Source organism: Vigna angularis, chromosome 2 (assembly GCF_016808095.1).
Source record: "Vigna angularis cultivar LongXiaoDou No.4 chromosome 2, ASM1680809v1, whole genome shotgun sequence".
In the NCBI taxonomy this organism is placed as follows: Eukaryota; Viridiplantae; Streptophyta; class Magnoliopsida; order Fabales; family Fabaceae; genus Vigna; species Vigna angularis.
This window is the reverse complement of record NC_068971.1, coordinates 42,735,130-42,762,068: the sequence shown is the minus strand read 5'-3', so window position 1 is coordinate 42,762,068 and position 26,939 is coordinate 42,735,130. Positions and strand designations below refer to the sequence as shown.

General features: G+C 32.1%; 3 protein-coding genes across 4 annotated transcripts; 1 reads left to right on the top strand and 2 right to left on the bottom strand.

Annotated features, from left to right (window-relative positions):
* Window positions 1–3,010: 3,010 nt before the first annotated feature.
* On the top strand, window positions 3,011–11,211 carry LOC108323001 (uncharacterized). 2 transcript variants are annotated; one of them, XM_017555327.2, is made up of 16 exons: window positions 3,011–3,472; window positions 4,341–4,502; window positions 4,624–4,740; window positions 4,830–4,914; window positions 5,974–6,082; window positions 6,213–6,280; window positions 6,387–6,512; window positions 6,604–7,697; window positions 8,004–8,204; window positions 8,290–8,350; window positions 9,049–9,162; window positions 9,434–9,547; window positions 9,628–9,734; window positions 10,526–10,589; window positions 10,710–10,875; window positions 10,951–11,211. In XM_017555327.2, the coding sequence occupies exons 1-13, from the start codon at window positions 3,411–3,413 to the stop codon at window positions 9,727–9,729; spliced, it is 2,415 nt and encodes an 804-aa protein (XP_017410816.1). In that variant the 5' UTR covers window positions 3,011–3,410; the 3' UTR covers window positions 9,730–9,734; window positions 10,526–10,589; window positions 10,710–10,875; window positions 10,951–11,211. The 2 variants fall into 2 exon arrangements, with proteins under 2 accessions (XP_017410816.1, XP_017410815.1); XM_017555326.2 differs by lacking the exon at window positions 10,710–10,875.
* A 2,732-nt stretch (window positions 11,212–13,943) lies between these two features.
* On the bottom strand, window positions 13,944–14,968 carry LOC108322993 (uncharacterized). The gene is made up of 2 exons (XM_017555314.2): window positions 14,837–14,968; window positions 13,944–14,573 (listed from the first exon to the last, which is right to left on the bottom strand). The coding sequence occupies exons 1-2, from the start codon at window positions 14,929–14,931 to the stop codon at window positions 14,339–14,341; spliced, it is 330 nt and encodes a 109-aa protein (XP_017410803.1). The 5' UTR covers window positions 14,932–14,968; the 3' UTR covers window positions 13,944–14,338.
* A 6,608-nt stretch (window positions 14,969–21,576) lies between these two features.
* On the bottom strand, window positions 21,577–24,841 carry LOC108322988 (protein RTF1 homolog). Its single transcript, XM_017555309.2, has 3 exons — window positions 24,626–24,841; window positions 22,015–24,006; window positions 21,577–21,935 (listed from the first exon to the last, which is right to left on the bottom strand). The coding sequence occupies exon 2, from the start codon at window positions 23,967–23,969 to the stop codon at window positions 22,032–22,034; it is 1,938 nt and encodes a 645-aa protein (XP_017410798.1). The 5' UTR covers window positions 23,970–24,006; window positions 24,626–24,841; the 3' UTR covers window positions 21,577–21,935; window positions 22,015–22,031.
* Between the last annotated feature and the right edge of the window lie 2,098 nt (window positions 24,842–26,939).

Sequence of the window (26,939 nt, the reverse complement as noted above, 5' to 3'; positions counted from 1 at the left end):
GTGAATTTGGAGGTAAGTGAGAGTGGATTTGGAAGTAAACAACAAAAAGTTTAACTTCAAATCCTCTCAAATCCACTAAATCACTCTCCTCCAAATTCTTTCAAGTGAACAAAGCCTAAACGACTATAACTTTTACTCTCGTTTGTAGATTTAGCATTATTACGTATCAATTTGAGGTAGAAAAGATTTTTCAAGCCCGTGGTAGCCTGCGTAACTGGTTGTTCCTTCTACATTTTCAAAAACAGATAGTTTTCTATTTTTCGTCAATTTATTTTATGTTTTTCAAACTTTGCAAAAATATTTCACATACTTAGACTTTGAATTTTGATCTAAAATTTTTTGTGGGGGCTTTCATGATTTTTTGGTGCTTTCAAAATTTTTTTGGATCATTTGGAGTTCCTTTGAATGTACTGTGAGTTTTACTTTTACTCTAAGTTTGGATGTATACAAACAAGTTTAACAATATCAATCTCAACAATATTCAACTAATTCATAACCCATAAAGAATGAAAATGAAAGTTCATCAAAAATCTAAAATGAAACTAACCTTCTTGAAAGTGTGTTCGCAGTTGGAATAAAGTGTTGCCGCCAGTGAGGGAGAAAGGAAAACAACCTAGGCTCCAAAGAATACATATGCATGAAACCAATCCCTTAAAACCCAAGAAAATCATACATAAAGTAATTAATCAAAATACATTTGTGTAAAATGAAAGAAAGATTACATGTGTATGTTGATCACCGAAAACTTCACCCAAAAAGAGTTTAAACTTTTTTTTCAGAAAAAAGTTTCACGCAAAAAAGATAAAATTCTTCCATCTAAATTTTCAATAAATTCAATGTATAAGGTCTCAAAAGTGATATTCCAATTGTCTTATAACTCTTTAACCTTTGAAAATTTTTAATTTTCTTGATTTCTAATATTACGCACTAGTAACGTTGTAATATGTAACTTTGTAGGAATGTATTTCTTTCATAACTTTTACTTTAGTTTATAAAATGCTTTTTATGTTACTTTTAATTAAAAGATATTAACTTTTCTTTTTCCGTAGATCCTAACAGGATATTTGATCGTTTTAAACAATATACTTTAATAATAATATATTCAGAAAAAATATATAATATTTTATTAAAGTTCATAAACGAATAACCCGGACACCTTCAAACCAAATTTTATTTGGATAGACAATGTCATAGCTGAATATGTAAGATCTAATTCTTCTCTATCTTAAAATTCTAGAAATTACAAGTCAAATTTGTAAGAAATGAAAACAAATTATTATTAATAAGAAAATGGAAAACGGATTCATCATAAAATATTTTAAATATGGAATAACTAAATCTCTAGAGTTTATGTGAGATGACTTTCAACGACTTATCAAACAATGTAGAAAAGGTTATCCTTTATGTACCCTTTTATATACATACGTTGTTCATGATCTAATTTTGCAGTTGAACTCACAAATATGAGTTCAGGAGTGTATTTTTGGGGGTTAAAGTATTAGTGACAAGTTTAATTTAAAAATAAAGGTTTTGGAACTAAAGTAATTTAATTAGTAAATTTATTAAATTTATATTAATGTTATTTGAAAGTGTTATTATCAAACTTTAAAATTTCAATCTTGTTTTCTTAACTGTAGTTGAAAAAGGTGGGAAAGATGGTAAGAAATGAAAAATAGATTTAGTGACTTTTTTTATTTTCAAGAAAAGTCACTATAACTTTAGGTAATTTTTATATGTTGAATGACGAACTTCAAATTTTCAATATATATATATATATATATATATATATATATATATATATATATATATATATATATATATATATATATAAGAAACCAGTTAAAAATTAAGTAATAAAATTAACTAAAATTTTGTTATTTTTCTGAAAAGAAATTACTGAATCCGTTCTTGACTTTTTTTTTTCAGAAAGAAATAACGTAACATATGAAAATGAACTAAAATTACAATTACTTTTCTTAGAAAAAAAAAGTCATTAAATATGTCTAATGAAAGATGATAAGAGATAGAGGAAAATAAAAGAAAAAAACAAAAATAAAATAAAAGTTTTCGGATAGGAAATAAATCATATTTTGACAAATGTTACTTTAAAATAATTATAGCATTGATTCAATTGAAGAAACCAAATTAACTTTATTTAACATATATTAAAACTTAATTAAATAAAAATAAATAAATTATAAGTCTAAATATAAAGAATACTGACCCATTACCATTTAAAGCATATACCACATTTACTATGGAAGCCTAATTAAATGAAAACAAAGTTTTTCACGTTGTTTTGCGTGTTTAATGTTATGTATGAAATACTTACGTTAAGATTGAATAGATATTTTCAACGACTTAAAAATTAAAATTTACCTATCTTTTACATTTTCTATATCATCATTTTTTTTATATTTTCTATTTTCTCCGCACATTAATCAATAACTATAACTACTGTACCCAAAATTATCCTTCATTCCATAGTTCCCGTTATGAAATATTAGTTTTAAGATTATGAAACACAGCTAGAGAAATATTCAATTTATGTAAATCTAGAATAAAATATTATCATTTTTTTAAAACTATTTCTGTTATAAATTATTCTACACATTTCTATATTTTTTAGCAGCTCACAATAATAAATAGTATAAATAATTAAAAAAAATAAAGAATACTAAAACTTTAGAAGGGAAGAATAACAATTAAAACATGACCAAATATGAATGTGTTATCCTAACTAGTCAATCAACAATTCTCATAACATATCTTACTTCAATAAAATATTTATTAGATATTAATTTAATTGTTTTAATCTTAAATTTCAAAGAAGAAAATAGAAATAGAAATAAACAATCTAAAGAATATGACACTTGAAAAAGAGTTTATTGGATAATACATTATTAATGAGTTAATTAATAATGTTTATCCATCTTTCATAAATTTCATATTCTTTCTTTGTCCTTCCTATCACAGTCTTCATTTTGGTCCTAAACCTAAGTTGGTTTCACAAATCCCTACGGGTCTGAGATCCAACAGTGTAGGTGGAGAGATCTGATGGCATGGAAGGGCATAAAAAAACAAAACCCACGTACTTCCATTAATCAGACTTTCCTCCCCGAAAAGTGTTGGAAATTGTAGGAGAAGGCCCAAAAGATGGGAATTCCTTTTAGCGTGGTCTGGTTGGGTTAGGTCTGTCTTCGAAATGAAACAAAGACGGAGGCTCTGAAACAAAGGCTTTCGAGAGAAAGAGAGAGAAGAAGAAGAAGAAGAAAAATAAAAGAAGAGAGCAGTGTGTGTTTGTCTCTGTCTCTGTCTTCGTTCGAAACCATGAATCTCTTCTCTTCCCTATAACTCCTCTCAGATTCGATCCTCTCTTCTCTTCTTCCAATTTCGCCTCCTCCCCCAAAATGACGGGATTTTCTCGCTCGCGCGATCACGCTTCTTCCTCTTCGCACAATTCCAACAGCAGGTCCATTTTCTTTCCGTCGATTCCTTTTTCTAATGGAAATTCATTTTAATCTTACGCCTCTTAGCAATCTTTCTTCCAATTTCTCGCCGAATCCGCGACCGGAAGTCAGTATCGGATTGTTTCTTTTTCTGATTTTGCTGGAGTTTTCAATTACGCCTAATTCGGTTTTGTTCCTTTGGCCTGTTATTGTGGCGGCGTGTTCGTGTTGCTTTCTGATTAGGATAGTGAAATAATAGTGTTGTTATATGTTGGAGGCAGCTGGAATTGAGCTTTGTTCATGTGATTGATGTTCCCGAGGCTCGATTTCTGGGGCTGCTGCATGGTTTTTAGGTTGGATCCTGTTCTGCTGTAGAGTGGTTTTAGGTGTTGGTTAACATCAATTCGTGGCTGCTGGCTTGGAAACTGTCCAGAGTTGAGTTTTGTTTTGTTTGGTCTAGAGGTCTGTTTGAGTCGTGTGGAGTTAGCTAGGTTTTGAGATGAGATCGTGGTGTTGTGAGGTTATGATCAATATGGGCCATAGTGGTTGGGTTTTTGTTGATTATAGATGCCTGGTGGTGCAGTACTTGTTGGAGAGTTTGGGCATGATTTTAATGGATGATCATGGAGAATGGGAGTTTCTTGTCGAAATTTTGTAGTTTCTGACCTTGAATATTGGACATGTTTAGACTGTGCGTGAGCTTACCATGATGATCTATCATACTGCTATAAGCTGAGAATCCATACGTTTGTCAATACTTGGATTTTGAAGTTTGTGTTCGTCAACTGAGGCTGAATTACAGAAATGCACTTTCCTTCTTTTAAGTTGAATTTGAAGCTACATGTTTTACTGTAAAATATTTCTCTTACCTGATGTGTTGAATTTGGCCAGTGGTAGCAATGTATTCAATTTGCTCGCAAGGAGAGAAATCTCACCCCGAACCAAATATGTGGCCAAATGGCACTGGGTTGAAGCTTCTAAGTCAAAGTCTAGTCCTTATTCTCGTCCCAAGAATGAGGTTGTGAGAGATGCAAGACGCGGTCTCCTCTCATGGTATTTACACTACTTTAGTCCATAAGTTTTATCGGCAAAAAATAAGCCTCTTGAGAATGTGAAATTTTGTTTTCAAGAATAGTCTATTTTGGGGGCTAACTTCTCTGACAATGATTATCAGGGTTGAGGCTGAATCATTACGGCATTTGTCAGCTAAGTATTGTCCCTTATTGCCTCCTCCTCGGTCTACTATTGCAGCGGCATTTAGTTCCGATGGGAAGGTTCTTGCCTCTACACAGTAAGTTTTAACAGGCTGATCACCTCTTTGCTAGTTTTAGTTTAAGAACTTTTATGTTTGAATCTGATCTTGTTATGTGCCATGCACAGTGGTGACCATACAGTGAAGATAATTGATTGTGAAACTGGAAGTTGCTTAAAGGTGTTAGTTGGCCATAGGAGAACGCCTTGGGTGGTAAGTTTCAAATATGTCTGCTTGCCATTTGCCTTCATTTCCTGTGTTTTTGTTTAATCTTTCTTTTGTAGTATCTTTTGGTAATGATTGTGGTTTATGGAAGGAATCTTTTTTGCACGAAGTTTGATGAAATGTACTTTTCTCTGAAGTGACAATTTAATGAAATTGAGTTATTAAAATTCTCGTTGGTATTCAATTAGGTGATATCCCACCATTCAATTTATGTAGCTATTTATTTGTTACGAAAATATTTGTGTGCAACGAGTCTTTAGGTGTGGGTGGGTGGAAGGATGAACTGTTATTTGTACTTGAGTGGGTAAGTTTTAATTGAGAGACAAGGGAACTTGCATCCGGGGAAGAAAATTCTGTCGTATCAACATTGTGCAAAACAGGGCATGTAGGATACTACTACATAAAGAAAATATTTTTGATTGTTCAATTATTTGAACATAAAATAGTTGACACCGTAGACAACAATGTATATAATTGTCTTTATTTCTCAAATACTTTATCCTTTTCATAAACACACGTCTCAAAAACTCCTCCTAAAATCAATGGGTACAGCGGAAGTTGTACATGTACCGTTTATTCCCTTTTTACCGTTTACCACTTTGGTTTGTGCCACAAAATCCTTCCTTTCCTTATGAATCCATTCACCAAGACCCATGACCATTGCTTGAAGCTTAATAATATGTGAACTTTTGCCACACAGTGTTGGTTGAAAATATCATTAACTGTTGTCAGGGTTTTAACAATTTCTATAATCAATTATGTGTATCTCATTTCCAATTTTGCAAGTTTTAATTAGAAAAAGGAATACGAGACTGGTGATTCCACTCCAGTTGATTTGCCAATAAATGGTGCATGTGTCATTTCCAATACATTAGGCCCTTTTGTCTAAAATTGTACCTTGTGTAACCCAACCAGGTGTAACTATTGTAATCCTCCCTCTCTCCTGTTGGAAATATTCTTGTGTTTCATGATGCACTCCCCGCCCCCAATTGTTTTTAACTATGTGCTAATCATACCCAAAATTTGACCTTTGTGTTAATGGTACAGGTTAGGTTCCATCCATTGCATCCACATATACTTGCGAGTGGGAGCTTGGATCAAGAAGTTCGTTTATGGGATGCCAACACATCAGAGTGCATAATATCTCATCATTTCTGTATGTTTACTCATTGACAATCTCTCTTACCTTTCTAAATTATTCTTTAACTGTTACTAAATATGTTCTTTGTCCCTTTCTTTTGTATATTGGTTTCTCTCATGAATTGAGTGGATTTTTTTTCTCACAGACCGCCCCATTGCATCTATTGCTTTTCATGCCAAAGGTGAAATAATTGCTGTTGCATCTGGCCACAAGGTACTACTTTTTCTCCCATGTTTTTATATCTTAGATGAACTGTTGTGTTTTGATCTCACATTTTGGAGTCTGTTTTTTTATACCGCTTTGTGAAATACTGTCTCAGTTGTACATATGGCACCACAACAAAAAAGGTGAAGCATCCTCTCCTATATTTGTGTTGAAGACAAAGCGCTCACTTCGGGCTGTGCATTTTCACCCACATGCCGCACCATATCTTTTAACTGCCGAGGTGAACGATTTTGGTTGTGTATGTCCATGCTATTCAGAATGCTACTTTTTGGATTTTCCTTTTGGTTAACATACTTTGTATTGATGCGCAGGTCAATGATCTTGACTCTTCAGATTCCTCAATGACAGAGGCAACATCTCTTGGCTATTTACAATATCCTCCACCTGCTGTTTTTGTCACAAATATTCAGCCTACAGAACATATTAGTTTGTCCACCGAACTACCTTATGTGTCATTCCCTTTCTTTTTTATGCCCTCATATACTCTTGACGAGTCAAGAACAGAACTACAACATTCTAGTCATGATGTGGGCTCAGGTAGCATGCAAATTGAGTCTTCTGCCATGGTACAGTTACAAGCAGATACAAGTGCAACAGAGCAACATGAGGCCACTGTGTCTCCCATGGATACATTCTCTGAGATGCCCACTAGTTCTCACACTGCTACAGAATATCCCACCCATACTTCTTTCTCTAATGGAATGGGAATTGGCCTCAGTAATCTCACAATGGATGGTATGGAGACGGATGAAACCAGACCTGCTGAAGGAAGCCAACATGGAAACTCTACTAATACCTATTCTTTTAATGGTGTGCTACATGGACTGTCTAGGCAAACTGCCAACCGTGGGGTTCCCTCTGAGTTGGGTCAATTTAACCAGTTTTTTCCTTCTAGTTCAAGAGATCCAAGTGCATGGGAGTTGCCTTTTCTGCAAGGATGGTTAATGGGTCAAAGCCAAGTTGGTGTTCCTTCAATGCTTCCTCACATGGGTGCTAGCCGTGACATTCTAGCCCAACAGATTGGTTCTTCCATAATGCCATCTAATCTTTCCGGTTCTAATAATGATGCAGCAATTCCATCTTCAGCAATAACTGGCAGCATCAGCATACCAGGTTCTTCAACGAGATCAGGTTTACGGAATCATTTTTCACAATCCCGTCAACCTGTATCTGAATCAGGCAATCTTGCTACTTCTATTAATAATTCACATGATGGATCCGATATCCAAACAATCATGAGTCGAATTCAATCAGAACTTGCCGCTACATCAGTGGCTGCTGCAGCAGCGGCAGAGTTGCCCTGCACTGTGAAGTTAAGAGTGTGGTCACATGACATAAAAAATCCTTGTGTCCCACTTAATGCCGACAGATGTCGTCTGAACATACCACATGCTGTCCTCTGCAGGTACCTTCTGATGTTATTATATCTCCTTGTTGAAATAGTGTAATTCTTTCGTGTCAAATTGTTATTTTAGAAAATTTAGTTTGTGTGCATAATGTGGGTTGATAACTTCTTTTTTCATTTTTCGTGGTGAATGATTATGAACTCACTATTTGTCCCTTAATAGTAATGGTGTTATACTTAATTTAGTCATAACTATGTTCATTTGGCATTCTTACCTCAGAGATTGAATTCAAACTGTATCCTATATTTAACTGTGCTTATATTTTTATTTTCAACTCACAAAGTTGTATATTTTCCTTTCTGCAGTGAAATGGGTGCTCATTTTTCACCATGTGGTAGATTTTTGGCCGCCTGTGTTGCATGTATGCTTCCTCATATAGAGGCTGATCCAGGCTTAATAACTCCAGTACACCAAGAGCCGGGTGTTGCAACATCACCAACCCGACATCCAATCTCAGCACACCAAGTTATGTATGAGTTGCGGATATATTCCCTTGAGGAGGCAACGTAAGGCTTGTTTACTTCATTTATTGCTTCCAATTGAAATCATTCACATACTCAGTTGGTTTTTTTGTTTATTTATGTTGAACAGATTTGGGTTGGTGCTTGCATCACGGGCAATTAGAGCAGCTCATTGTCTGACATCAATTCAGGTTCATTACTTTATCTTTATGTTAGTCTGTGTGCCCTACGTTTTATGCAACTAACACACATACGCACAATTTGGTCCCTGAACAACTTGTATTGCTTTGGTCTCTCAGTTTTCATATATTGAAATTAGTCCGTTGAGGATTTGTTTTTCTTCCAAATTGACTATTGGTAGGGCAATCTTGTTGACAACTTGACACTTTTTTGGACCAACCTTTATTAACTCTGAACAGAGTGCTTTCCCATTCATAATTTTCTTTGTTGAAATTGTGAGGTTTAGGTGTAAAGGGAGGAAGATATAAAGAAGAGAATGAAGCACAAGTTGAAATTAATTGTGATATATTTACAACGTATTGATGTGTTCATCAAACCTAGAGCTTTAACCCTTATTTTCTCTAATCATATTCCTAACAAATAAATAACTAGGAAACAAATAATGATATCAGAAAATATGGTAATCAGTCTATGAGATGATGAAAATCCGATCCTGAAGGATATTCTAAGATGTGATCAATATTTTCTTATTACACTATCTTTCCTTTTCTGCATACAATTGTACCACTATTTTGATATTCGTGTTTTATAAATTGTTTCTTCTCTCTCCACGCGCTGCCTTATTAGAGATATGTTCCCCCTTTTAGTGATACATGTTTTTAAATTTATTCTTATAATAACTTTTGTGCAATTGCTGTTTGGTGTGTAGTTCTCTCCTACATCTGAGCACATACTACTTGCCTATGGTCGACGTCATGGTTCTCTTCTTAAAAGTATTGTTATTGATGGAGAAACAACATTACCTATATACACAGTGCTAGAGGTAAAAAGCTCTTAATTAAAATTTTTCCAATGTGAATTCTCTCACATGTACAAGCCCTTTGTAATCTGTATAATCTTTAGTATGAATTGCATTTGCTGGTTTTGGATCATGACATCTATCTGCCTAAACTGTTGTATAGACAACTGTTCAACTAGTTATGCTTAATCTATGGGCTGACTCTAATTGTTGTCATTCATATTGTCTGTTCTCTTATTGTTTTGAAATGGTTTTGGTCTGAATTTCATGTCTATGAATTTGCTTTATTTTTCAGGTATATAGGGTGTCAGATATGGAACTTGTTAGGGTGCTTCCTAGTGCAGAAGACGAGGTCAATGTGGCATGCTTTCATCCTTTTGCTGGGGGAGGACTAGTTTATGGAACAAAGGTACGGTTTTACTGGGGTGACCAATGATGTATGCTTTAGCTTATATTAGTTAAGTGGTAATCTTTTGCCTGTGGTTGTAGGAAGGAAAGCTTAGGGTCCTCCAGTATGACGGTGCCCATGCAGTGAATGGCAACGGACCAAGTTACTTTCCTGAGGAGACCATTATTGGAGTCAGTCAGTGAGCAAGGTTATATAATGATTCTTTTAGGATTTATAGTTTATTTGACAACTAGGAAGTTACGCGTGGTTTGATTTTTGTCTATGTTTTGATGAGTAAAATAGTCAATGTCAGAGGAGGATTAAGGCTAGACTATGCTGATGATACAATCACTTAAACTCTGATGTGATGATCACGCCAAAGCGACATCATGTTTTTTTGGTGGGATGATGCAGCATGACAGTTTTATTTTTACTTTAAAGAATATAAGCCAAATTGGTTTTTAAAATATGTTTTACTTAAGTAGTTGTCAAAGTTTGAGTCTCTCGCTTGTGCTTTTGGATCAGCATTTGCCAATAACTACAAGTCAATCCTTTTTCTGAAACCATACGATATTTGGTAAGGTTTTTAGTGGTTAAAAGAGTACATATTGGATTTTGCGTGATTCATTGCCTTCATATGAAAAGCGTGTTGCCTATGAATATTGGAGGATTGACCCACGTTAAGTGTAAAAAGGTGACGGATCTGTGATGAGTGGTGGTATCTTTGAAGTAGAGTGAACTTGGTTGGAGTAAATGTCAGAATGGTTTCCGAAGAGTTGAATGAAAATTTGTTTGATTGTTTCAAAGAATAATCATTTTGACTTTTTTGAGTATTCGCTTGTAGGAATTACATCTCCTTATTCAACTCTTCGGAAGAGTGAATTAAGGAACATGCTAGCTTTTGTTTTTACAATGGCATTCCTTTACGTTAATATGCATTTGGATCATAATTATTGACGTTTAGTTTATTTATCCTTACAAATTTACTGCCTGTTTTAGGTTTACATAAATGATTGGACATGGAACTCAAAGATTTGATTCACATTACAGTGCAACTCACATGGTAAGCCTTCTACGCCAGCCCCAGTCCTTTGGTTGCGTTTGTGGTTATGTAAAATATATAAACCCATACAGGATAAGCTTTTTTATGCAAGTAGTGGATACGAAATATTTTTTGTTTCAGGATAATTATAGGGAGAGGTGGACCTCTCAAGGAGTTGAGCTTTCTCACCATAAGATGTACTATATATTCAGAGTAGAGATTCTCTCACCTTGATTTTTAATCAACAACTCAACCAGTGAAGTTATTGAAAAAACAATTCAACCATTTAAAGCTCAACTCTTGGGAGGTACATACTCTGATAGAAATTATCCTTCTTTTCACGTGCATGAGGTTTTAAAATGTATTTCTTATCCCCATGCAGCTCTCTGCTGATGATCTGCCCAAACATAACCATATCCAGTGCTGAGCCCATGCAACCGATGGTGGAACTTCACTCACTGCAGTACCAAATGTATATTTTTGTATTATCCATGTATGAGTATGTACTAACATTTTCCTTTGTTAACATGTTTGTATTTCTTATTTTCCTCTCCAACCCCCTCCCTCCTTCAACCCATAAGTGGGAATCTCCGTTTCTACCTGTGTAACGTTAGTAGTGAAAGAAAATGTTTGTTTTTTTTTCTTTTTCTTTTTCCTTCTTCGTCTCCGGGAAATTCTCTAGCAACACGACATGCCACTAAATTACACCATGCGGACGCCAAACATTTAATATATCCATGTTATGTAGGTCCTGTCCTACGAGTGTGGATCCTAGATATTTTTACATTTAAGCTTTGGGTAGATACACACTGTCAATGTTAACAAGCTCATTTTAAGTTTTTTCTTATGGAATTTGTTGAAACCTCTGTATGTAGACAAAAATAACATACTATCGAGGTCATAGGTAATTTTGCTATTCTAGGTATACTAATTCCAAATGTCGCTGAATGCATATACTAATCTCTAAGCACATTCACTGTAATATAAATCTGTTTATTTTAAAGAAATAATTTCTTTTTTTAGATGTTCGAGAGAAACCGATTGTTCTTGAAACTTCCTGTTTTCGAAGGAGTTTCAATTGCTGAATGTACGTTCCATTATTGAATTTGATAAATATTGAGTTGCATTCTTTACCACCACTTCTTGCTTCCTCCACCTCCTTATTCCTGTTTTATTCCTCTCTCTACTTTTCTATTCTTGCTTTACCTTTCAATAAAATTTTATTTCTAGAGTTAATATTTTCTAATGCGATGGTCTGGTTTATGCTTAACCAATAAGCATTTGTTATTGACAGTTATGCTGTTTTTTTCTCTTTTCGATCTCATCATCCAAACAACACAACCATTTTAACAGTGGAACTATGTTTCTATGTTTCATTTTCTTCTGTTTCTTTCTCTCTTTTATGTTTCTTTTTATTATTGTATCTTTTGAACTTTCTGATTGTTTATCTTATCCACACCAATGAGTTAAGCAATCTCACATAAAAAATGTTGATTAATGGAGAAAAAATATATGTCGTAATGTGTCAGAAAAAATATTGTGGAGGATAGTTAATTTTATAAAAGGTTGAAACATTTTATATAATTATTTAAATAAAAAAATTAAAATATTGAAAATTTAAAACTTTAAGGGAGGAATTTGATCATTTAAATTTAGAAAATTTTAAATTATAATTAAATAGTAAGAATTTTGAACTTTTGAATTTTTTTTAATTATTTCATGTATACATTTTTCATTTTTTTTAATTATTTCATGTATACATTTTTCATTTTTTTTATTTCGTTGTCGTTTTGAAATTGTGATACAAATACTTTAACACATTTTACTAATAATAATCAATATTTCTCTCGTGTTAAAAATCGATTGTGGTTAATTTTCAGATTTATTTTGCAATCATTTTTTTTATCAACATTAATAATATATGTTTCCATGGATGTTATTTATAATTTTTTATCAATGTCAATATAATTATTTCTTTATGATGTTAGTCATAAAATATTCATTATCGTTTGGATCTGCTGCAGCACAGAATGACCACCGCAAACATCCTGCATCGCCGCACCATGAAAAGTCACACCACCGCATGACGAAACCAAACAGATATGGAGACAGGAATATGAAAAAGAATCAAATTGATATGGAGAAGAGAAGTAAGAGTTGGGAGATGAGAAGAAACGGATCCGGTGAGAGTTTGAGGGGATGAGAATATGAAAAGAGAGAAAGTGAGAATTGGGAGAGTGGAAGGGTAGGGCTGCGTGAGTGAAAATAGGTGAATAAAAGTAAGTAGGAATTTAGAGTTTCAGAATAAAATAAATAAATAGGATTAAAAGTAAAAAGACTATTTTTTATAATTAAATTTTTTTTGTAGAGAGTTAAGGAGGTGGAGGGAGAAGGAGTGGTGGTGGAGGGAGCAACACCCGAAGTGAAAATGAGCGGATAGAGATACATGTCATGGTGTGTGGTAATTGTGGGGCACGGCAGAAGTTGTCGTTGGTCTTCCCTCCTAAATGAGAAAAGTTTGAATTGGCTTTTGCCTCTTTAATGTGGTCGGTTTTTATTTTTTTATATTTCATTTTCTTTGAGTTGTAACATCTTTTCAAATTTCAACTCGTATCAATTATAAATTTGGTCCCTGCTTTGGGGAGTACAACAAGATAGAACGTCTAAATGAATAAGAATCCAAATAGATGGTTGCTAAACTGCTGAAACAAAAGATACTCTCCCTTTAAAAAAATAAGAAAGAATTGAAGGAAAAGGATGAACACGATAAATTCCAAAGAAGAAAAGAATGTAGCCATTATAAAGGGCCATGTGCAAATCTTTTTCCCTAAATACAATATCTTAAAACCCTGTACTTATCCTCATGTCGTGGACTCCTCCTATATTCCACTTCATAGGAAGGAAATTATCTTGAAATATTATTTTCAAACTAGAGAAGTTAAAAACGAGGCATCAATAATGATAAATATTTATTTAAAAACATTTAATTAAACAATAAACATTATTAGATTTGAAAACTTTTTATTTTTATTCCTTAGTTTAGTTAAAATATTTCATGTAATTATTCTATATGATATATTATTTAAAAATTTAAAGGGAAAAAAATGTTAACGAAGATAAGTTTAACAAAACTTATATATTCTTCACGTGTAACTTAAATGGACCCTTAATATATCTTACTAATATTTTTTAATAAAAAATCAAATCACAACACAAAGGCAATAACTTGATGTGATTAAAACGATGAATGGTTAAAACATGGAAAATGGAAGAATAAAAAGAAGGAAGTGAAATGAAATGAAGAGAAAAAAAAAAAAAGAAGAAAGTGGAATCGGTCGTAGTCATGAGATGAGAAAGTATGACAGAGCAGAACACATCGATTCACGTGTCCAAATCATATCCATTGTTTCTTTTCTTTAGCAAAATCAACATTCATTATTCAATTAAAATTCCATCCAAAATCGTTGACCAGTCAAAGGAACAATAAAAGCTGTCTTTTATATTTTTACACGTAGATACAGGACTTCATGCATTGACCGATATGTTTTCTCCTTCTTTGACTAAAATAATTATCATTCATTTCAGTCTCTCTCTTTCTTTCTGTCAGCCATAGCATCTCAATTCGATTCCCCCCACGTTCAAACAACAGCAATCAGACAACCATTTTTTATCTTTTTTTTCTTCTTCTTTTCAATGAATGATAGCAAGTTGATGAATCATACAAGCTAAAATTAACCTAATTAATCATAATAATTTGTCGAAATGAGTACTTAAGAAGATGATGATGTAGCAGAAGAATTTGATTCAAATTTGTAGTACTTATCCACTGCAAGAGACACATCCCAAGTGCAACTGAGTCCCTTTGGAATGGTCACAAGGTCCCCAGCTCCAAACTCTACAAACTCTGATGATCCTTTTAGGTAAGCCTTCACCTTCCCTTTCACCAAGTAACATGTCTCTTCTGCATCAAATTTCAACTGGTACTTCCCTGGAGAACAACCCCACCTTTCATTACAGTTTTCACAGTGTCAGTGCATTCCATCATTCTATTTTTTCACAAGCCAAAAACACACATGCCATATATCAACTGCCTCTCATACTATTTTTCTGTCAAATTTAAACATCATAAACACAACAATTGTTTTACACTGAAACTCAATTCTTGTTAAAGAATATAACAGTCAAAGCTACACAATCTACATATACAAGTTCATTATTCCTTTTCACAATACATAGCAAAAGAGAATCAGAGAAGGAAGGGCATGTACTTGGGCCAGCACTTGATGTTCAGCTCAGCTAGGCGTGACTGTGGAGGATTTCTTTCAATGGTGATTCCGAAGTTTGAGTTGGAATCTGCAGCCATGGATGATAATTGAATTTTTGAAGTTGTTTCATGCACTCTTGTGTGGCTTTGGAGAGAATGAGAATGAAAAAGAAGTGAACATGAGCAGTGTTTTATAACAGGATAATAAGAAGACTTTATATTTATATAAGACTTTCTCACACAAAATAATTATCACGATTTATGGTTGGTACTTGCAATTTTAAAAAGTACTATTCACCTATCACATCGCGCCACGTAAATTCATAATATACAGTTTTTCAAATGTAAACCTCGTGTGATATTTGTGTCTATGTGCTATCAATCACATTCTATTATTATTATTATTATTATTATTATTATTATTATTATTTATTTATTAATTGGTATAAGGTTTTTAGAATGGCTTAATAGCCTCTTTTGTCCCAATTGTGCTCGGTTGTGTCAATTTGGTTATTGGTTTTAAAAAAAATGTCTACTTGGTCCTGACTTAGTAAATTTTGTGTCAATTTTATCCCTTTCGTTAAAAAACACTAACGATGTTAATGAATTGATGATATGACAGTATAAATTGGTAACATGTCAATTTTAAGTTATCTGCGTGATGACTTGGTAAGCAATGAGAGGTTGAGGTGGATTTTACAAATTGGGTTATAGAATTTGGGAAAACATTGAGTTAGGGCACGGGACGCCGAGGTTCGCTGGTGCTCCTACAACATCTTCTCCACCCAGGACCACGCCGCCGCTGTCATCGCCTGCGACAACACCTTGATTAGGGCCCCGACGGCGGTCCTGACCTCATCATCGACGACGGTGGTGACGCCACCCTCCTCATCCACAAGGGTGTCAAGGCCGAGGAGCTCTATGAGAAAATCGACGCGTTCCTCGACCCCGCTTCCACTGACAAGGTTGAGTTCCAGATCGTGCTTACCATCACCAAAGATGGGTTGAAGACCGACCCCACCAAGTACCGCAAGATGAAGGAGCGTATTGTTGGGGTTTCTGAATAGACTACCACTGGTGTGAAGAGGCTGTATCATATGCAGGCCAATGGGACTCTTTTGTTCCCTGCTATTAATGTTAATGACTCTGTCACCAAGAGCAAGGTATTGTTTTTTTTTTGCTTTTTTTTCTTTTTTCAGATATGTTAGTTTTCTAGTGTTTAGACGTTGAGCTCGATTTAGATTTGACTATTTTAATGGTTTTGTGGCATGGTGGCGTGTTGCGAGGTCATGGTGACGCTAGGAAAAGCTTATGGGTCTCGCAATGGTGGCGGTGCGAATTGGGATGGTGTGAGGGTTGTCCGATCTGCGCGAATTGGGAGCTCGAAAATTGGGAATTTTTCTGGGTCTTAATTGCGAGGAAGAAGATGATGTTGTTGTTGGTGATTTGGGTTGCACTAGATTGATGATGGAGGGTAGGTTCGAACCTGGTTGTGCGATTTCTGGCAAGGTGGTGACAACGCGGCATGGTGGTGACGACGCGACATCGTGGTGACGACACGACATCGTGGTGACGACACGACATCGTGGTGACGACGTGACATGGTGGTGACGACGCGGAATGGTTCATGGTGGTGGATGGGTTTCACAGTGTGGGTGGTTGTGGCATTGATGGTGAAAGACGATGTGGTGGTTGCAGGTTCTTTGCGGCATTGACGGTGTGGGTGGTGGCGGCACAATTGGATATGGTTTGGACTTCATTGTTGCGGCGTGGCAAGGTGGTGGTGGCAGATAGGGTTTGGCTGACGGTGGAGGAATTAGGGTTTTTGCTGAATGCTGACGTGGCAGGAGGGAATAGGTGGCCCAAAGATTAAAAAAAAATTAAAAAGAAACTGCCATATCATCATATTATTAACTTCGTTTGTTTCTTTTTAACGGAAAGGACAACGTTGATACAAAATTTACTAAGTCAGGACCAAGTAGACACTTTTTTAAAACCAAGGACCAAATTGGCACAATCAAGCACAATTGGGGACAAAAGAGGCTATTACACCTTTTAGAATTAACCATTAGAAACATTCAATTTATTTTGTTTTTATAACTATAAAAAATTGTTTCAACCCAGCACATAGAATTTTTGTCCAATTTATTCAGACTAGGCTAACACGTTTGGCACGTGGCAAGTGAATTGTTACCATTAAAATTACTAATGTGATGATACGTTACCATTATTATAACAATAAATAGAGATTAAATCTAAGAACGAATAGTTACTTAGCCAAACATAATTAATTGACGTAATATATATATTAATTAAGGGGAGTTTCTAATTACTTCACTGCCTTAAAGAAAAAACAGTAATACTCTAATTTTCTCAGTACTGAATATGCTAACTTACTATGTTTTAATTATTTTAATTTTCTATCGAGATAAATCCACACGCATTAATATAAAATCAACTTTTCAAATCAGTAATTAATTTGAATTGGAAATACCTTTTTCGAAAAAATATCCTCAAAATTTAAAGTGGTGTAGTTTTTCAAATTTTTACGTTAAAAAACTACATACTATCCTTTTCAGGATAAAGTAATTTGAAAATGACAAAAGAAAAAGTGTTCTGAATTTGTGTGAGAAATTTGACTCGAATGAATGTGACAATTCAAAATAATTTTGAAAATATGTTACTTTAATTCTCTTCCTAAGTTGCTGAAAACATGTGTTTTTTTGTTCAAAATAAATTAATCACATTATTAAGATTGAATTTATGAACGAGTCTACAAATAAATTTAACGAAAGATATATATCCAAAACAATTATTTCCGTGTTAACTTTATTACAAATATTAAAATTTCAATTTTTATTATTATGTTTTTAAGAAAAGGTAATTACGAATTAATTAAAACATACTTAACTTATCTCTCGTTATTGATTTCAACTAATCTATTATCAAATCCAGTCAACAGTCAAATATATAGATACTTCTTATAGTTTCTTTTAAAAAAATATTAATTGTATACGAATATATTACTATTAAACAACATTTTGACAGCTATTAAACAATATGGTTATGTATTTAACCGATGGTCAATATAACCTTTTCAGAAAAATAAAATCAAGTATCCGTAATTAAGTTATTAAAGAAATTTAATAGTTATTTAATTGAAATAAGTGGGGCAATTTTATCTGTAATTAATAACAATAATTTTTAAAGTTTGATCTTTCAAAGTTGATATAAAACTAATACAGGTTACATATGACTATATATAATTGTTCAAAGCCAATGTTACGCGTAGAAAATTGTTTATATCTTCACTGATATAATAAACAAAAATATGTTATGTGTAATACTAATAAAAGACCCCAGCACCTCCAGAACTTTTAACTAATTAAATATAAAAAGTCAAATATGTTTTTTAGTCAAATTTAAATTAGTATTTTTTGAAATTTAAACCAATTTAATTATTTAATTAAACTCTGTTTTAAACACATTTAATATTTAATATTTTAAACACATTTAAAACATTATTAACTTTAATAAAATTTTATTAAAAAGACAAAATCAACATATTTCAAGTTAAAAAATTAAATTGAGTTAAAATTTGAAAAAAATTAACCTTAATATAAAATATATAAAATATAATTATATAAAATATTATATTCAATAAAAAAGAGAATATTTTTGGAAAACGATTTTCTATATGAAAAGATGCAAAGTGTGAGATATATAGTCAAACACGCCTCATGAAACATTTAAAACATTAATACCTTTAATAAAATTTGATTAAAAAAACAAAATCAACATATTCCAAGTTAATGTATGGTAGTAGTTGGACAATAATAAACTCGTTAGGCAAGACTAAAGTTAGAGGGTTTATCAACTTAACCGTAGTTGAACAAAAATATATTCATTGGACAAAGTTATTGAACAATATCAAAGTTGGAGAACTATTGACTTAGTAGTCGTGTGATGAGAATATTCTCGTTGGGTGAGACTAAAGTCAGAGCACTCACTGACTTGATAGTCGTTTGTCGACTCAAGTCTTGCTTGCCAACTTTTGTGAGAAATTAATTTTGTAAGTTCTAGTGATACTCTCACTTGTAAGTTTCAGTAATACTCTCACTAAGAAAGCTATCTATTCGCTAGACAAGTGTGCTTTCCGACACTTCTTGTTGAGCGAGTAGATATTCTCGCTAAACGAGTAGATATTATCACTAAGCGAAAGTGTGAGTTTAACCCAATTTTCATATGTCTATTATGATATGTTTAATGTATGAGATTTTGTGGATGTTAAAATGATGATAGTGATATAATGTAATCTGAAAATGGTTGGTACTTATCCAAGGAGGATTAATGGTGGTTAAAATAATGTATGTATTGATATATTTATTCTGTATTGGGAGTTGTCCTGCTCTTATAACCATTCAATCTCAAGTAGAAAAGAATGGAGTATATGGTGAGAAGAGCAGAAAATCCTAATCTAGAGGTTTTATCTTGTCCAAAGATGTTAACAAACTAATTTTTGTGTGTGGTAAAGTGAAACACATTAGGAATGACTGCTAAATAGTAGAGGTTACCACAAGTGCATAAATCGTTAGAGTTTGATATCAATACACATATCCGGATCATGAAGTCTAATATAAGTCTTTTTTATATTTAATATATTTGTGATTATGAATGACTATATGTGATAATATCTCTATATCTATTTCATAATTTCTCTTTTTGCACATTAGCTTACTCTTTCTTTTTGTGTTTATTTGTTTGTGTGTTCTCTTTGTTTGCAATGATCCCTTTAATGATGTGAGTAGGTGGGGAAGTAGTAGTGGATCCAGTGAAAGACTGAGTGATGCAATAGTGTTGTGTAGAAATGATTTTGTCATGTTTATATTCTCTTTTGAAAAATCTTATTATGTTTTTGAATGAGTGTAGTATATCTCTAATTAAAACCATTATTTATATATATATATATATATATATGAATTATATTCTGTTAAATATTGGAGATGTGGTATTTCTTTTAGTAATTATTAAAATGTAATGTATACTTGTAATATAATAATTTATCATATGCAATATTTTATAGTATTAAAATTTTAATGTTGTAATATTTTTCTAGAATTGTTTTGTATTATATTTCAATATGAGTTCAATAATCTTTCTTTGTTTTATTAAATAATTAGTACTGTTATTATCCATTACTAGTGTTATTTTATATCTGTATTATATTTAGTTGAGGATAACAGTTCGAATATAATTAAAATTTTCGTATGACAAATATTAATAAAAAAATTATTATTTAAATATATATTATAATTATTTATTATCATCATGGGATCATTATTGTTCTACTTTAGATAATTATTTTATTTAATCTTAATTTAACTTTAATTTCTGAAATGTGATTTTTTAAGTATTATTATTATTACACAATAAAGTAGATATATTTTAATAATATATTTTTACTGTTTTTTTAATTTTATACAATTATATTATTACGGAGGTTATATTTTATGTAATGTATGATATTGTATTTTTGATTCAAAATAAATTTTTATTTTTCTTAGCAGCATCTATTAATTGACTATTTTTTTAAAATTTATTAGTATTATCTATATTTAAGTGAAATTTTTTCCTAAATCGGTATACTCTAATACATCACAGAAACTAATTTATGTAGTGTATACAAAAATTATGCAATGGAAATCAGTTTGTGAAAGATAAAGTATATGTGAAAATGAGAAGGAAAAGGAGTATTTTGAAAATGTTAAGAAAAAAAAGTAAGAAGTGTTAATGATTTCAAAAAATTGTGAAATGTGAATAGCATGCGCCATTTAAAAAAAAAATCAATTTGGTCCAACTAGCTATTGATGATACTCACATCCGTAATTTAAATTAGAGTTTTTCTTTCTATACCCACCCAATTTTCAAAATAACCATTTTATCCTTTATAAAAGTAAGATTGGGATTTTCTTTTATAGATTTTTTTTTTAAAATAAGCTTTCTAGAATTTTAAGAACAAAATGTTTGGAATTTTTTTTCCAGATATTTGCAAAAACACAAGCATTTTGGAACAAGCTTTACAGAAAAAAATTTCTGAAATGTATATAAGACTTTTCAGAATTGGTTATTGAGCTTTTCAGAACAAACTTTCCAAAACACATCAAATACATTATTTTTTATGAGAACTTTCTGGAATGAGCTTTTTTTTTACACAATGTGTTTTCTCTCTTATTTTTCCGTTGCATAATCAGTCGTAACAGCAATGACCGACTGGAGATGCCAATAAGAGAAAGTCGGTCTTAAAGTTGGATATAATTCACTGTCAATTATTGAACACAATTTAAATTTTAACGTGTTGGTGAGAAAAACAATTTGAGCATTTGTAACACAAGAAATAAGACGTGATTTGAGATGGAATTTGACTTGCAATCTGATTTGATATTGGATTCTTCCTATCACTTTGAAATAACAATAAAGATGATTTTACAAAAAACAAATTACATTATTGGTTCAACATTGTAAAATTTTATATTAAAATTGACCAGGAGCATAAATAACTATAGGTAACCTAGAATTTTAGATTTATAAGATATTGTATTTCGAATCATATTACATCAAAATCAATTTTATCAAGAGTCATGCAAAATGACAAAAACTCTATTATTTGATTTTCTGTATGATTATGCAGTGCGCTTTAGTGAATTGCATACGATTTGAACTAAAAATTACAATATTTCGAAATATTAACCCTCATGTCGTAAACTTTAATGTTACCTAAAATGACCACATTCACAACCTAGTAAAGGGGCTACACATATTCAGGTGATAATCTTTTTTAGGAAAAAACAAAATAAACACTAAAGTCATTGAGCACCTTTGATATCATCCTTAAGACAATGCATATGAAATGTATTAAAAAAGTAAAGATTGAAACAAACAAACATATTTTTGTCTCGAAACCCGACTATCTCTGCATCTATTCAGCTCTGTTCCAAGCATCCAGTAAGAACCAATGTTGAATCATACGAACAAGATAAAACTTGGATCTAACAATTTTCTTTAATTTTGGGGAAGGTAAAAGAAAATGAGAACTCCATGATCACCTGAAAAGTTGAGATATATAGTTATCAACGGGCAAAACAGTACTATTGGAATCCAACTTCATCGTATAAAAGTGTGTACCTGATGACAGTTGCTATTTAGGCAGAATTCAAAAAAACCCCTATTCTTCGCTTGTAATCACTAATTGATAATGTCCTCGCATGCTTCCTACCATCCTTTTCCGGAACTTGAGGTCCAGTAGTTGCTTCTATTCTTTGTTTTTTTGCCATAAGCCCTGCCTGAACTCCTTGGGCTCCACCAAAGTTGTGGAGTACGGATAATGATATTGGCAGGTCAAAATCGTGCAGCACATTTGACACCGTCCCTTGATCCACCGGAGCACTTGTATCTACTAACTTCCCAGCACCGGCAGCAGCTTTTATTGCTGCAGCAGTAGCAGCCATGCCAGCCACCCCTGTCACAGCTGTTCTTGTTTGATAGCTGCCTTCATCAGCCACCATATCAATGACACTATTATCTTCAGCTGCAGCCTCTTCAGTTGGCTTTGCGGCATAGTAATTTCTTGATCTAGTCCATCTCCTTGAAAATGGATCATAACCTGCCTCTCCTGCTTTCAAATCTGTATTTATTGGCTTCAATTCAGAAGCATTTTTGAAGTTCTCAAACCTGTTCTTTTTATTCATCTCAGAAAGCTTCAGAGCTCTGGCATCCTTCTCCTTAGACTGCTGAGCTTCCTCCAATTCTTGCAACCTTGTTATGATCCTATTCACTTCAGTATTATTTTGCTTACTCTGTGCTATTTCTAATTGCGTTCTTAACCGATCCTTCTCAGCTGCAATATTCAGTGGTCTTATTTTGGCAGATTTTTTCTCTTGTAACATCTGCTTCACCGTAGCAGCTGAGTAAACAAACGAGTTGATATTTTGTATAGCTTGCTTTTTAATTTCCACTTCTTTCTTTGTTGGCATCCGACCGCCTCTTCGTTCCACTTCCTTAACCCACTGGATGAACTCCTCCTCAAGTGGAAGAGAGTCGCTAACCATAGTCATTTGCCACCTTGCAGCAGAAGTTTCGTTTCCCCAGACAAGATTTAAGTACTTGTGTGTCATTTTATTTTCTAATTTATACTGCCGATCACAATCGGTGGCATCAACATTTTTTACCAAGCAGAGTCTGTAGATAGGTCCTGACTTTGATCTACCAATACCAACTCTTACAAAACAACCAGCAATTAACTCCTCAAAAAAGGGCTCCATAAACCATTTTGCTAGTTTCGATCTGCAAACAGTAATTTCTTTTATATCCTCAAATGAAAGCCCTTCAGATCGTAAAATTATCCTGTCATCATCACTGTCAATGATAATGTCATCATGACTCAACCCTCCATCATCACTCAGGGATCTATTTTCACTTTCACTGTCACTTGAGCTAGTGAGACTTGTTGAAGAGAAAGGTTTGTGCTTTGGTGAAAGACGTCCCGGTTCTGGACTTTTAGAAGCCTCATTTAGTCTGCGGTTTGTTTCTGAATCTTGCTGCTTTAATCTTTTCGCACGCAATTCATTTAAAGCACCATCCTTGGCAGTTGACCGGTCAACTGATCGGACTGATGACCGCACACGAGATGATGGAGGAGGTGAAGTATGTGTCCCAGGTACAGTTGTCTTTCCCTTCTCCCGCTTTGATGATATCTTCCCCAATAAGTCTTTATCATACTTCTTGGTAGCCCTATCTGATAATATCATCTCTCTCTGTAGTTCAGTCATCTCAGAAAGCTTACGCCTATCATCTTCATTCTTATAAAGATCATCACCAAAATCATATTCATCGCTGCTGTCACCATTGTCATCAGATTGGCCATCCTCTTCTTCCTGACTTCCCTTGCCATCATATCTTTCCTTTGGATCAAATCTCTTCTTTAGGGGAACTCGTGAGCCAGAGTGATTTGGGCCAGGATATTCATGTTCATCATCTGAACTTGAGACATTCTCACCATTACCATGTCCTCCTCTTGAAGTTGGCCGAGAGTGTCGGGTTCTACCAGCTGCCTCCAAGAGCAAATTTTCTAAATCTGCCATAACTACGTTTCACCTAAGCCTTGAATCCAAATATATCCTGCTCACATAACACAACAAATACACAATCAACTATCCAATCAATACAACAAAAGTTGATGAAAGCATCTACAATAACACAAAAACATCTAATGGATACAAATTTAAAGCGTTCATTGCATCCTTTTCATGCACATCATCTCCAAATCCAAATTCGAATCCATAAAATAGGCAAGAAAATAATCATTCACCAAGGATCTAAAACATAGTCCAGAACAAAATGATTTTGAGGTGTTTATGACCACAGAGCAACACATTTATCCACAATTTTTCACCATTAAGCTTTTAGTATGCGGTCGAGATCATAGTTTCATCAAAATTCTTGACACAGCATGATAACCTAATTGACGTTGCAACAAAAATTGACCACTTCATAAATGTTATGAAGTATCCTAACAGAGTCAGGAACTACCATTCACGGAAGAACTCCGCATGCAACCTCTAATCTCTTGAGAAAAACATTTAAATTCAACAAAGAAAGTCAAAGCACTTGATAACAATGTCATCAGTAACAACTATTTGAAAAAAGGAATTAAAAAAAAAAATGCAATGTGACAAAATTATTGTTGTAACGGTAGAAACCAGAGATTGAACTGGGAGAAGAAGGAGAGAGAACTTACAGTTGAAGAAATGAAAGATTGCAGAGTATGTTTAGTCGGATTGCAATGGGACGGGACGACGTCGTGGTGTGGAGAATAGAGTGTATTGAAAGTGCGACAACCCTAATCCAACGGCACCGCACACTCTTGAAGAAGTAAGCTAAGCTAGTAACCTCAGTCTTCCGCGCTCCCGCCTTTTATATCTTTCGGCTTTCGACGACGTACTGTTTCCCTTTAATTTTTGTTATCACACCACACTCTTTCTTGCTCAATACATTTTATATTTTGTATAGGAAAAAAATAATTTAACTTTATAATTAAATATATTATTTTATTCTCATAACACAGGAAATCAATACCGAGTTATTTAAGATTATCATCATGCTCATCTTTTAATATATTTCTTTACGAAATTTAAGTCTTAAATTTAAGAGTTAAAACTCCTTCTTACATTACAGCTTATCATTAAATGTTGTAGTTAATATTTTATTTAAATAATTAACTAGCATTGTTAATATTGATGGAAATTTTAATACTTTCACTCAGAATTAGGAGAATGTATTAACTGAACATAATGATTTAATTAAAAGATAGAAACAAACGTGTAATTAAGTTTTATCCGGTTACACGAAAAAATTACATTATAGGTAAATCTACTAATATTTTAGATATATATATATATATATATATATATATATATATATATATATATATATATATATATATATATATATATATATATATATATATATGCAAATTATTAACTTGTAATCAGTACCACCACTAGGGAGATACAATTCACTTTAGTAATTTTATTTTTATGTACGAGTAATTATTTTGTTAAAAGAGATTTTTGTCTTCCACATGATTTTTTAAATAAAACATTTTATATTCTCTTTTATTAACATTTACAGATATAATATTGTAAAAAAAATAATTTTTAAAAAGTATTTTAATCTAAGCCTGTTGTTTTATTTAATGGTAAATTCTCTCTCATATGAAAGAAAATTCTGATCTATTTTATATGCTCAAATTTTGGCAAAAGTGCTGATAATAGTTTTTTTTACTAGAGTTGGAGAGTTTATAATTCTACTGCTATTAATATTTCTAAAAAAGTAAGTGAAACAAATAATATAATTTATGTACAGTTTAAAATATAAGTTCAAATTGTGCATTTCAGACCAAACAGATAGACTTTTATCCAAGCAAAGAAGAATCTGTAAAATGCTGAAAAAAAGAAACATTAAAGTGTTTTTTGGAATTACTTTTCTTAGTTCACACTAACATTCCTTTTCTTTTAAGTACAGCGTATTAAATATATTTATTTTGATGTAAAAATTAAAATGATAAAATAAAAATATTATATATATTTTATTAAAATAAAAAAAATATTGATTTTTTAATATGAAAAATATTTTTATTATTATCATTATTAAATAAATAAAATAATGTTTCTGTCACTTCTTTTACTTTTACTAATGAAAATGTAGGTTTCATTGTATTTTTTATAGATTTAAAGTTGTGTTAATTTATTTAGTTTAATTAATATGTTTTATCCCTTTTTTTAAAGTATATTAATTAATAAATCAAATGAATTTCCTTAATTTTAATAAATTATTTATAAAATATTCTATTTTATTTTTTTACATATATATACATATATTGAAAATTAAGTAAAAGATAAGTGAATATATGAAAAATAAATAATATTAACTTAAAATTTAAAGATAATAGTTAAACAAAAATATTTTGTTAATGCAACTTAGAAAGAAATGTATAAAATGTTTTACCGGAACAAATAAATACACTACACATTTTTTAATATAATAAAATCATCATATAATTTTTTTTATTGTAGTCCTAAAATAAAAAATGCATGTGCAAATTATTGTAAGGACTAGGATGAAATAAAAACAAATAAAAATGTTACTGAAATTGAAAAGGAAAAACAAAAGAAAAAGATTAATTGTTTTTAGTATGTATTGACATATATATATATATATATATATATATATATATATATATATATATATATATATATATATATATATATATATATATATATAATTTCAAGAAGAAGAGCTATAGAAAAATAGGGTATAACATTAGTTAAAAGTGAATATAATAAATTTTAAAGTTCGAATTGATATGACATCTCAAAATAAAAAATTTGCTGTTACATATAATAAAAGTTGTTTATATGAATTCAAAATTAAACCATATCAATTTATTCTTTTGTTTGTATTACTGATATTTAATTTCAGATTTAATTGATGGATATATAATTCGATTTCAAACTTCAAAACAGTATTTATAAGATTTTTTATTTTATTAT

Coding starts and splice junctions, on each gene's coding strand:
- LOC108323001 (XM_017555326.2), top strand. CDS start 3,411: ATGACGGGATTTTCTCGCTCGCGCGATCACGCTTCTTCCTCTTCGCAC. Junction 4,503..4,623: donor AGACGCGGTCTCCTCTCATG/GTATTTACACTA, acceptor AATGATTATCAG/GGTTGAGGCTGAATCATTAC. Junction 6,281..6,386: donor CTGTTGCATCTGGCCACAAG/GTACTACTTTTT, acceptor ATACTGTCTCAG/TTGTACATATGGCACCACAA.
- LOC108322993 (XM_017555314.2), bottom strand. CDS start 14,931: ATGGCTGCAGATTCCAACTCAAACTTCGGAATCACCATTGAAAGAAAT. Junction 14,574..14,836: donor AACATCAAGTGCTGGCCCAA/GTACATGCCCTT, acceptor CTGTAATGAAAG/GTGGGGTTGTTCTCCAGGGA.
- LOC108322988 (XM_017555309.2), bottom strand. CDS start 23,969: ATGGCAGATTTAGAAAATTTGCTCTTGGAGGCAGCTGGTAGAACCCGA.